The sequence below is a fragment of the Chenopodium album genome, chromosome 10, assembly GCF_948465745.1.
Source record: "Chenopodium album chromosome 10, dcCheAlbu1.1, whole genome shotgun sequence".
Lineage (NCBI taxonomy): Eukaryota > Viridiplantae > Streptophyta > Magnoliopsida > Caryophyllales > Amaranthaceae > Chenopodium > Chenopodium album.
This window is the reverse complement of record NC_137843.1, coordinates 23,486,198-23,498,739: the sequence shown is the minus strand read 5'-3', so window position 1 is coordinate 23,498,739 and position 12,542 is coordinate 23,486,198. Positions and strand designations below refer to the sequence as shown.

The 12,542-nt window shown below is 31.8% G+C and overlaps 1 protein-coding gene and 1 pseudogene across 1 annotated transcript; both read left to right on the top strand.

Moving 5' to 3' along the window:
- Window positions 1–2,663: 2,663 nt before the first annotated feature.
- Window positions 2,664–4,335, top strand: LOC145565068 (uncharacterized). The gene is made up of 3 exons (XM_081625174.1): window positions 2,664–3,291; window positions 3,604–3,740; window positions 3,877–4,335. The coding sequence occupies exons 1-3, from the start codon at window positions 2,664–2,666 to the stop codon at window positions 4,333–4,335; spliced, it is 1,224 nt and encodes a 407-aa protein (XP_081481300.1).
- Window positions 4,336–7,869: 3,534 nt separating this feature from the next.
- LOC145565067 (secreted RxLR effector protein 161 pseudogene) lies at window positions 7,870–8,448 on the top strand (annotated as a pseudogene).
- The last annotated feature ends 4,094 nt before the right edge of the window (window positions 8,449–12,542 follow it).

Genomic DNA, 12,542 nt, shown 5'->3' with positions numbered 1-12,542 from the left:
AATTAACATAGAAAATGCAAATAATAATAGAAAAAATCACGTTAAATAATTAACACAACAAATTAACTACTAAATGAGTACTATTGAGTAGAATAACTACAATTAACGGATTTTTCACCAAATACCCCTGAATTATTACTTTATTCACTATATCTCCACAAACATTTCAACGTTAGTCAATAAGGGCATCTGGTGGAATTGAATTTTTTGAGACTCGAGGGTATATGGTGAATTTGAAAATGTTTGTGGATGCATAGTGAATAAAAATGATAACCCAGTATAGTCACAGATGTAGTTGTAGACCCAATAGTAGTAGTTAGTCAATTTAATCATAAAATCTTTTAGAGAATGTAAGATTAGTCACACAGGTTTTTTGTAATTTTGTTGCATGGCAAATTATTTTGTTAAAAAAAAAAAACTTTATTAGAAAGCTAGGTCTCTCTCATCATTCAATCAATTTATGTTGATTGATGGAGTTCTCATAATCATGTGGTTTCTTGAAAGACCATATGTCCATATCTTATAATTGTTTACATTTTTTTTTTTTTTTTTGGACAAAGGTTTAAACAAATTACATATTAATAGAAAAGCAAATTAAATGTTGTCCTGCTTCAGCCACAATCTTGCGAGCTTGGTGAACCCGCTTTTTGTCTTCCTTATGAATAATGTTGTAGTGTTGAAAACAAGCCCCTAGCAACTTAATTTTCTTAATGACCCAAAGGTAATTAATGTCACTTTGACCATCATCCCTGAGGAGAGTAACAAGGTTATAAGAATCAGTAAAAACGGTTATGAACTGAATATCTGAATAAGAAGCTCAACGGAGGGCATAAAGACAAAATAAAGCCTCCAAACGTAACGCTGAAGTACATAATGACATTAGCATAAGCAATATTCAGGAGTTGCTTCAATATGGAAATACTACTATAAGCTTTACAGCGCTCACAAAGGTCAAGAAAGGCTAATACGATGCACTATTGCACTATGCATATCATTGTGTCACTGTATATTGTTGGATACGGAAGGTTCAAAGTATGTTCGCTCTAGTAACACATTACCATTACATAAGAGTAGCTTAGCTGTCTTAAAAAAAAAAAAAAAAAAAAAAAAAAAAAAAAAAAAAAAAAAAAGTAACTTAACTAATTCTTAGTGAGCTTGTACATACAATATATAAGAGTAGCTTGGACATATGAAATGAATGAAACAGTTTTATTAGATAAGCATCCTATCAAACATTTCAAACTTGTTATGCTTGTGATTCAGTTAATGTGACCAGCGTTTGATCGGTTGTTCAAATATTCCATAATTGATATGCTGGTATGTCTAGTGTCTACAACTCTTTTAAAAGTGCTTTTTTTTTTTTTTTATTAGTGCGAAAGCTATGTGCATTTTGATTGTGATTCAAAAACATGTGACTTTTTCTACGTAATAGACTAAGCTGTTGAATCAATTGATCATCTATTTTTTCGGTGCGAGTATTCTGCGAGGATATGGACAGACAGAGATTAAGGGATTCTAATAGAGGATATAATAAACACATACTAACAGTGCAACAGCAAGTTCTAAAATTATAGTCAAAACTTTGGTAATGTTGTTTTCTTGATTCTATATAGGATCAAAGGATCAACAAAATCATACATTCAATGCAAATTTAATTGGCTTGTACTTTTGGAAAATACGCGGTTCTATTTCCCTTCACCCTTTCTAGAAGGAAGAAGGAAAATCTTGTCCTTGACTTTTGACTCATTTCGGCATTGTTGACATTGTGCTTTAATTTTGTGGTCTTGGGGATGTGATGTAAACTCCATATGTATTATTATGCTTTATAATAATAATAATTATGTCGAAAGCCAAGTACATGATTTTTAATTATTGAACTTGAGTTATTGAATAGAAAATATTCTTGTACTTTTTTGTAATCAATCAACTTCTAACATGTTATTACCAACTCACAAATTCAAATTTCAACTTAGTAGGGATTAGCAATAAGGCTTTGCATGGTGTGCTTGCTGCACATAAAGCTTTGTACATGCATCAACACCACGGAGATGCTTTACTTAGCCACTATTAATGGGAGTTTCCGTCAGCAAAAAGGTAAATGTTGTTGGATTCCCACCAATTCAAATTATATTAGCTAGGCAAACTCATAACTGAATAGGCTCAATTACTGAAATAGTTGGAGCTTGGTACTTTGAAGTCTGAACCTAATGAACGTTGTTGGAAGGAGTTAGGAAGGATATGAAATATATGGATTTGCATGAGCATGAAGCATTTGATCGTTGTTGAAAATACAAACTTTAAAATAGCATTTTTATTATTAGATTGTTTTTAATAGCATTGGCTTAAATAAGTCGTGGTTCAAGATGAGAATAATTCTCGTCCTTTGTTTGTTAAGTAATTCATAAGTGTTATATATAGAGTTGTTCTTTTTCATTGTAATGAGAGGAAGGAGAGTTAAACGAAGGTAGATGATAAGAGAGAAATTAAAGGGGAGATATAAGGAGATGTAATTTAATTCACAGAAGTATATTTTGTTATTTCGGGTTGTAACCCATATGAATTCTTTCTTATAATCCTTATTAATATTTGAGTTAGCAATTCGTAAATTGTTATAACTCCAACACTTGGTATCAGAGCCACGGTATTTTAATTAAAATCTCAAAATGTCTACCAACTTTGTTCAGCCACAAGTACCGCAATTATCTAAAGACCAATATGAAGATTGGTGTATTAAAATGAAAGCACTATTTGGTTCCCAAGATTTGTGGGACATTGTTAATGATGGATTTGAAAAACCATCGGATGATGCAAAAGCGGCTTTGGCTCAAGAGAAGAAAGATGAGTTAAAAGTAAATCTGAAAAAAGATCAAAGAGCATTATTTTTGATTTATGCAGGATTAGACCGTGAAACATTTGTAAAAATATCAAATGCAACCACAAGCAAGGAAGCTTGGGATAATCTTGCAACTATATTTAAAGGAGTCGAGAGAGTTCGGAAAATTTGCTTACAAGCACTACGAGGTGAATTTGAGGAAATCAAAATGACTAGTAATGAGTCAATCTCTGAATATTTTTCTCGACTACTTACAAATGTTGACCAACAGAAATTAAATGGAGAAAAGATTGAAGATAAAAAGATCGTTGAAAAAGTACTTCGATCATGCAATAAAAAATTTAATCATGTATTGCCTGCAATAGAAGAATCAAAAGATATTGATTCATTATCAATAGAAGAACTTATGGGGTCTCTTCAAGTACATGAACAAAGAATTCAGAAGAATGATGAACCTGGTATTATAGAGCAAGCACTTGAATCAAAGTTGTCATTAAATGAACAAAAAGGTGGAAATTGACGAGGCGTATTTTGTGGACGAGGAAGAGGTCGTAATAACTACCAACCTCGAAACCAAAGTAATGAGAGAAGTTTTTGCCAAGGGAGAGGGTCAAACAGAGGAGGAAAGAGTTTCAACGAACGCGGTAAATCAAAAGACATTCAATGCTATAATTGTCAAAAATATGGACATTATGCATCTGAGTGTTGGAGCAAACAAAAGGATCAAGGCAATCAATTAAATTTTGCTAAATCATCAAGAAAAAATGAAGAAAGTCCTACATTGTTACTAGCACATGAAGAAGCTGGTAATCAGCAAGACATGTGGTTTTTCGATTTTGGAGCTAGCAACCACATGTGTGGCAGAAAAGAATATTTTATTGACCTTGATGAGAAGGTACAAGGTAATGTAAGTTTGGGAGATTCATCCAAACTACAAGTTAAAGGTAAAGAAAAAATATGAATATTTCAGAAGAATGGAAATGAAGAATTTATTTCAAATGTTTATTACGTGCCTAATATGAGAAGTAATATCCTTAGTATAGGGCAACTGCTTGAAAAAGGATATATTGTTCATATGGAGGGTGATAATCTTCAACTTAGAGATAAAAGTGGAAGACTTATTGCTCAATAAAAAATGGCGAAGAATCGCATGTTTCCACTGCAACTTAACACTGAGGTGCAAAAGTGTTATTATGGTGTTATTGAGAATGAGTCATGGAAATGGCATAAATGGTGGGCATTTGCATTTCAATGGCCTAAAACTTTTGCAATCAAAGAATATGGTGCATGGATTACCTACCATTGACGATCCGAAACAGATTTGCGATATATGCACTATCGGGAAGCAAGCTAGACTTCCATTTCAGAAGGGATTATCATGGAGAGCAAAAGAACCATTAAAATTGGTACACACAGATATTTGTGGACCACTAGAACCAATATCTTTGGGAGGTAATCATTATTTTATTACCTTCATCGATGATTATAACAGGAAATTGTAGGTGTATATGTTGAAGGAGAAATCAGCTGCATTCGATACGTTTATGCAATTCAAAGCTCGGGTGGAGCTCGAAAGTGGATATAAGTTGAAAACCCTAAGATCAGATCGAGGGGGTGAATATAAATTGAATGTATTAAAAAATTATTGCAAAGCTAGTGGAATACGGCAACGATTCACAACCTCCTATACACCACAACAAAATGAAATTGCCGAAATGAAGAATCGAACAATTCTAGATATGACGCGCAGCATATTGAAGAAAGAGGACTGCTGAAACAATTTTAGGCAGAAGTTGTTGCTTGGACAACTTATATTTTGAATCTTTGTCCTACAAAAAGTGTGAAGAATATGACTCCACAAGAAGCATGGAGTGGGGAGAAGCCAAATGTTGAACATTTTCGAGTGTTTAGGTGCATAGCATATGCTCAAATACCCGAGGCAAAGAGAAAAAAGTTAGATGATCTGATCGTGGTGAGAAATGTATCTTCATTAGATACAACTCACAATCCAAAGCATATAAATTATACAATCCAATCATGGGAAAGTTGATAGAGAGTAGAGATGTTATATTCAACGAAGGAGAATCTTTGAAATGGGATGATCAAGAAGAAGAGAAAGAGAAAGAGAGAATTGTATTTGAAGACTATCATGATATTACAGAAAAGAGTTCTGAAAGAAATCAACCAAGGACTCTAACAAATACTAATGATTCACAATCATCATCGCCATCAACTGAAGGATCATCATCGCCATCAACTGAAGGATCATCATCGCCATCGAAAACACCTGTTAAAATGAGAAGTCTCAGAGACATATATGAAGAGACAAATGAAGTAAATGAAGTTGATTTATTCTGCTTATTGTACGGAATATTTCAAGCATCCCACACTTGAGCCCCACTGTGATCATACACTTAAGCATGGTGACGTCCAAAGGGAAGGAAGCTAGAGTAAAAGAGTCGCCAACAAGTTTTAGGAACTTGTAAACCGTTCACAGGGTGAAGGCTACACCCCTTACCGATCCAGGAGATCGTTAACTCCAATAGGTCTTGAACCATGACTGGAAGTTCGGGGATTGATGATCCTAGGCATGATACTAACAAGATTAATAACAAATCCTAGCATGTCACTAAACAATAAAAATCAAAGCTTTATCCCTAAAATGATACTAACATGATATTAGGAAAGAAATAAGAAGCATCATAATATCAGATATATTAGTTAATCCTAAACATGATACTAGGAAGCATCATAAATTAGCAAGATCCTAGGCATGATACTAACAAGATTAATAACAAATCCTAGCATGTCACTAAACAATAAAAATCAAAGCTTTATCCCTAAAATGATACTAACATGATATTAGGAAAGAAATAGGAAGCATCATAATATCAGAAATATTAGTTAATCCTAAACATGATACTAGGAAGCAATAAAACATCCTAACATGATCTGTATATTGAAAGATCAATAAAGAAATTAAAGTACTTACTTCGATGCCTCGTATCTCTTTCTAATAACAAAATACACACGTTAGTAACTTCAAGGAAAATAATAAATCAAAACAATTAAATTAAATAATTGAAATAGGGATTCGGGACCAAACCCTCAGAAATATTCAAACTTTCACGCCTAGGGCGAAGACAACTTCGAACTTGGTTAGGTGTGTCTAGAACTTGTGAATGAGGAATTTTGTAAGAGGGAAGGTTTAGAAGGAGAAGAGAGAGAGAAAGCTTCTAGCTTTTAGAGAGAGAAAGAATAGAGATTGATGATTGTGAATATTGTTGATTGTGGATGATTCCAAACGGAGGAGATACGACCTCTATTTATGGAAAAAATAGCACGGGATCAAAGAAAATCATATTCGGAATAAAATACCTCCTGTCGCAAATGACAGGAGTCGGTGCCGGACGACAAGCTCGTCGCCAGGCGGCGAAATTCAGCGCCTGGCGACGACGCTGTCGTCTTGCACTGGTTTAAAAGTCAACACGCTTTTACACGCGTAATTACCTTTAAAACCGGTTACAAGTAATTACGCGTCCAAGCAGATTTAAAATCAGATTTAATATATTTTATTCAAAATAAAACATCTTTTAAAAATATAATTATCAATCCTAATCTTATTAGAATTAAAGAGAACCTTCTAAATATTGCTAGAAGATCAAAATCAATCCTAATTACTTTAGGAATAATAATTAATAGGCCCTCCTCTAGATCATTGGGCCACATTTAAAATCATTGGGCCTAATTTAATTTAATCCATAACTTTCTCATAATTCATCGGAATCGGGCTTATAATATATCATTGGAAAGCTCTTTTCAAGCCCAATCCAACTACACTATTATTGGACCCTTATCATGGACCAAACCAAATTGGATTGGCTATATTTATATAAATAGAGTAAGAAAAGAAATATTTTCAAAAACAGAAAGAAGAGATATTTTAATAAAAACCTCCTCATCACTAGACTTTCCACAGTTTCACCTCGTTCGATAATCAAATGACGTGAAAGGTATTCATCACTGGGTTTGGTTTTGGGGAGACACATTTGGGTGTCTAAACTTATATGTAGACCACGAACCCATTAATTTTGAAGAAGCTTTAGGAGAAGAGGAATGGAGATCTGCTTTGAAAGAAGAGATCCGGTCAATAGAGAAAAATGATACATTGGGAGTTGGCTACATTGCCAAAGGGCCATAAGTCCATAAGTGTAAAATGGGATTATAAGATAAAAAGAGGTGCAGATGGAAGCATTGAAAGATACAAGGCAAGACTTGTAGCAAAAGGATACAAGCAAAAGTATGGTGTTGATTATGATGAAGTATTTGCTCCTGTAGCTTGTTTAGACACTGTAAGAATGATATCTCACTTGCCACACATCACAAATGGAAGATATATCAACTTGATGTTAAGTCAGCATTTTTTAATGGAATTTTATATTTAGAAGAAGAAGTTTATGCGGAACAACAAGAAGGTTTTTGTCATCAAGGGAAAAGAAGATAAAGTGCTTCGTTTGAAAAAGACACTTTATGGTCTAAAGCAAGCCCCACGAGCTTGGAATACACGTATAGACGGATACTTGATTCGGAATGGTTTTATCAAATGTCCGTATGAACATGCAGTCTATGTGAAGATGAATGGTGATAATATACTCATAATAAGCTTATATATTGATGATCTACTATTCACTCGCAACAATCAAAGTATGTTTGATGAATTCAAAGCGGTAATGTTCAAAGAATTTGAAATGACAGATTGCGGGCTAATGAAATTCTTTCTAGGAATTGAGGTGAAACAATGTGAAGATGGAATATTTATTTCACAAAAGAAATATGCAAAAGAAATACTTGAGAAATTTAAAATGGGTTCATGCAAACCCATGAGCACTCCCGTCGCAAACAGGGTTGAAGTTGACAAAAGTTGGAGAAGGAAAATTGATTAATCCAACTTTATATAAGAGTCTAGTTGGAAGTTTGAGATACTTGACTATCACCAAGCTGATATTGTATATGGAGTCGGGCTTGTTAGTAGATACATGGAGACACCAAAAGAGTCACATTGGTGCAATAAAAAGAGAATAGTAAGGTATATTAAAGGTACCTTAGATTATGGAATGTTCTATTCTTATGGAGATGAAGCAAAATTATTTGGTTATTCTGATAGCGATTGGGCTGGAGATCTAGATGAGAGAAAAAGTACAACAAGATATGCATTTTATCTAGGATCAACTGCTTTTACTTGGAGTTCTAAAAAACAACCAGTAGTTGCATTATCAAGTTGTGAAGCAGAATATATAGCATCTTCATCTGCGGTGTGTGAAGCATTATGGTTAAGAAATCTCCTAAAAGAACTTTGTCATGCTCAAGAGGAGTCTACGATAGTGTATGTTGACAATGTGTCAGCAATAAAACTTGCTAAGAATCAAGTACAGCATGGGAGAAGCAAGCATATTGATACTCGATTTCATTTTCTTCGAGAACAAGTTAAAGAAGGAACAATCACACTGAAGTATTGTTATACAGATGAGCAAGTTGCAGACATATTTATGAAGCCTCTATCTCTAGAGACATTCAACAGATTGAGAGAAATGCTCGGGATGAAATTTAAAGTTTGAGGGGGTGTGTTGAAAATACAAACTTTAAAATAGCATTTTTATTATTAGATTGTTTTTAATAGCATTGGCTTAAATAAGTTGTGGTTCAAGATGAGAATAATTCTCGTCCTTTGTTTGTTTAGTAATTCATAAGTTATATATATAGAGTTGTTCTTTTTCATTGTAATGAGAGGAAGGAGAGATAAAAGAAGGTAGATGATAAAAGAGAAATTAAAGGGGAGATATAAGAAGATGTAATTTAATTCAAAGAAGTATATTTTGTTATTTCGGATTGTAACCCATATGAATTCTCTCTTATAATTCTTATTAATATTTGAGTTAGCAATTCGTAAATTGTTATAACTCCAACAATCGTAAGAGATTGAGGAGGAAGATTTGTGTGGATGACTATACGAATTAATCATTTTTTGTTCATGTAGCCGATCCCACTTATGGGATTAAGGCTTTAATTGATTGATTGATTAATCAGCAAATGGAGTAATAGGCGTTTGATTTTTGAGGCTGGGTTTAGCTGATAAACACTGTCCTCATGAGCTTACACACTTGTAGGGCTATAAGTTTATCATATGCTAAGTTATTGCTTGATTTTGGCAAGTGTGATCGATTAATTTGGACGAATTAACTTCCCTGATTATGATATTATCATGCCGTGGCTCAATAGATCAGTCAAACATTATTAATTATTTCCTAAACCTGGTGCTGCTTTCTATTGGTATAAACTTTTCTTCAGGGGAATGCCTTTTCATCCTACTCATCCTTTGCCTGCTACTGCCATTGTATTTCTGTGTAGTCGTGTTGTTCGTTCTCAAACCTGGTGTCACAATTGGTTTTCATTGTTGGTGTGTTACCTTTTTTTATTTTTTTGTTGTTGTGCTATATGCTTGTTCTTGAATTCCATATTTGTGTAATGCACTGAAAGAATGATGCTGGCCGAGTTGAGGATGCTGCTCACTGCTCAGTACTATCATGTATGTGCTAATTATGTGTCTTGTATCTACGACCTTATGTTTTTCTATCCCGTTAACATAGAACTAATGCATTGTTTAATATATGCAACAGTGTCTCTTACTGCAACCTAACCATCCACAAGTGTCGACTAATCTTGGCAACATCTATATGGAGTGGTAAGTTGCTTAAGCTTCCATCTTAGCTACTTGCCTCTCGTGATGCATTATAGGGCTGCTGCTTTAGTTTCAATGAAGTTAATTTCACTAGTTAATATCTAGTGCTTACTGCTTAGTACTTAAATATCTAGTTCTTAGTACGTCGTATAATATAACATAGTTTCTTGAAGGTTTTTCTTTAATTTATAATACATGGTGACATTAAACTATTAATTCATATCTGCCCATTTTTGCACCAGGGTAATTATGCGGATGCTCTGACTTGCTACACAGAAGTTCTTCGAATTGATCCGATGGCGCTGATGCGCGACTCAATAGGATAAATAATACATATAAGGAGATTGGAAGGGTTAATGAAGCTATCTAGGATTATATAAGTGCAATTTAGTATTAAATTTAAAATAGTAAGTTCAGATAAGTTCAATTAAGTTTAAATAAGTTCAATTCAAGAAATTTAATTTTGATAAGGGTTACCCAATTACAAATTACAACTAAAATAAGTTTTAATAAGTTCAAATATGATTTGATAAGTTCAAATAAATGAAAATCAGGTGAATAGGACACACCTTCTAAAGTTTTTTGTGTCACGTATGAGAAATAGTTACTATTTTAATCGAGAATTCAAACATGAAATTCCACAAAGTAAACACAATGAAATAAATAAAAAATACTCCATTTTAAAAAAACATACACATTGATTACATAAAAAAAGAAAAAAAAAAAAAAAAAAAAAAAAAAAAACCCTCTTTCCACACCAAAATTAACAATGCAAATCTATTAACTATTACTAAAACAAAACATGCTGACATCATTAGAGGACACATGTCAATTTCTTATTAAAAATGTTCCCGCCTAAACTATTTTTGACAACATTTTTTTTTTCTCTCATCTATTCCAAAACTTGATAAATACAATACTATACTTCTTTTAAAATTAATTAATGAGATTATAATTACACTTTTTTCGAATATAAAATTAAACTATTTAAACAAATAATAGCTACTTTATCCGGGCAGCGCACGGGGACTAAACTAGTTAACTATTAAATGAGTAGTATAAAATTAATAACATTTGCCTCAAAAAAAAAAAAAAATTACAATTAATAACACAATAATGAGCAAATTAACACAACAAATTTCATAAAAAAAAATATATCAAATGATTTATTAAATAGCAATTTAAAGCAAAATTTAACAAATTAACCTAGATTTCAGTAGAATTAGTACCAATTTACCAAAAATCTATTAACTATTACTAAAACAAAATATTGCTGACATCATTAACCCTTAAATTATCCTACGTGTCAATCTAACATTAAAAATTTTTCCACCATTTTCTATGTGTGATATCATCATTTATTTTATTTTTTATAACCGACACTATACATTTTTCTACGAGCAAGATTAGCCCTGTCTGGTCTTAAGATTTTAATTAATTGCCACATCAGATTTTATATTAAATTTAATTATTTTTTTTTAATTTTAATTATGTTAAGACTCCTGAAGACTCAATTAGATTTAACTCTTCAATCCTAAGACTTATTTTAGATTTCTTTAAAGTATTTATTAATTTTTTTTTTTGTCTTTTAACATATATATTTCAATATATTTTTTTTTTGAAATATATATATAATTTTAATATGATATGAATATTCACATTGGGGTAACAAATTTCTAACCCAATTTAAATGTCATAGTTGAAAAATAATACCGAGTAGCAAAATAGATCAAGCAAAAAAAATCAATTATAATGGAACTACATGAATTTAATTGATTTTAAAATGCATGAAATTTTAAAATTACACATATTGCATTAAATAGTTGTAAATGTAAAATAAAAATGACTAATGTAAAATTGATCTGAATTCAAATATCACTTCCCCCAAAACGACTCCACAAATGTTAGCCAAATCATGTTGCAATTGATGATGTCTTCTTTGATTTCGAAGTCTTCGATGGTTCTCAAAGTATTGTTCATGATTGACATAATAATTCGGAAGGAGACCAGCCTGCACTTGGGGTCCATCTCATTGACTCCTAGCTCTATCATATGATACTTCTACATCCAATGTTATATGACTAGGTACATACATGATAAATATTAAAAACCAACAAACAATAACAAAAAAATAGGATAATTAAAATACAAGATAATTTAAATTGATAATCTTTGTTAAATCATGATTGGTATGTATTTTTATTTATTTTTTTTGCAACAAGGTAGGTACATAATTAAGATAAAATAAAACAAACAATATGATTTTTGTATATAAAAAAATTAAAAACAACGTACATATCTATAAAAAAAAATTTTGAAACAACGTACATACATTTTTTTTTTTTTTAAAACAACGTACATAGAATATTTTTTTTGAAGAAATATACATAGATTTTAATGTATTTAAGAAATAAAAAAAGGCTTTTTTGTTTTATCAAAATACTGTGTTTTGATGTATATATAGGGAAAACACTGTGTATAGTGTATAGAGTTGAGTCTTGAGTTTTCAAGACTCCACTCCACATTTTGTTAAGACTTAGCTTCTTAAATATATTAAAAAAAAAACAAAGTCTTGTCTTCAGGCCAAAAACTTTAAAAATGATGATATCATCCTAAGTCTTAAGACTTAGGGCTAATATTTCTCTAACAAAAAAATTACCACTCTTTTTTACACAAATGACAAAACTTTATTTCATGCATAATAATAAAAATTAATTAAATCGTGCAACGCACGAGTCTAATCTAGTAAGAATTATAAAGCATAAACTTACGAAAGAGAGAGAAAGAGGGAGAGAATTTACCTAGATTTCACCATAGTTACATTTTGATTAAAATAACTATGGTCTCATTCCATTTTTAATACACTGTAATGTCTAATATTTAATTTTTTTTTCTTTTTAATCTTTCTAACAAACGCCCAAGGATGTTAGAAAACCCTTTAAAATATTTCCTAAAATGGTACTATGCGTCGAT

Coding starts and splice junctions, on each gene's coding strand:
- LOC145565068 (XM_081625174.1), top strand. CDS start 2,664: ATGTCTACCAACTTTGTTCAGCCACAAGTACCGCAATTATCTAAAGAC. Junction 3,292..3,603: donor TCAGAAGAATGATGAACCTG/GTATTATAGAGC, acceptor GAAAAAATGAAG/AAAGTCCTACATTGTTACTA. Junction 3,741..3,876: donor ATGAGAAGGTACAAGGTAAT/GTAAGTTTGGGA, acceptor TCCTTAGTATAG/GGCAACTGCTTGAAAAAGGA.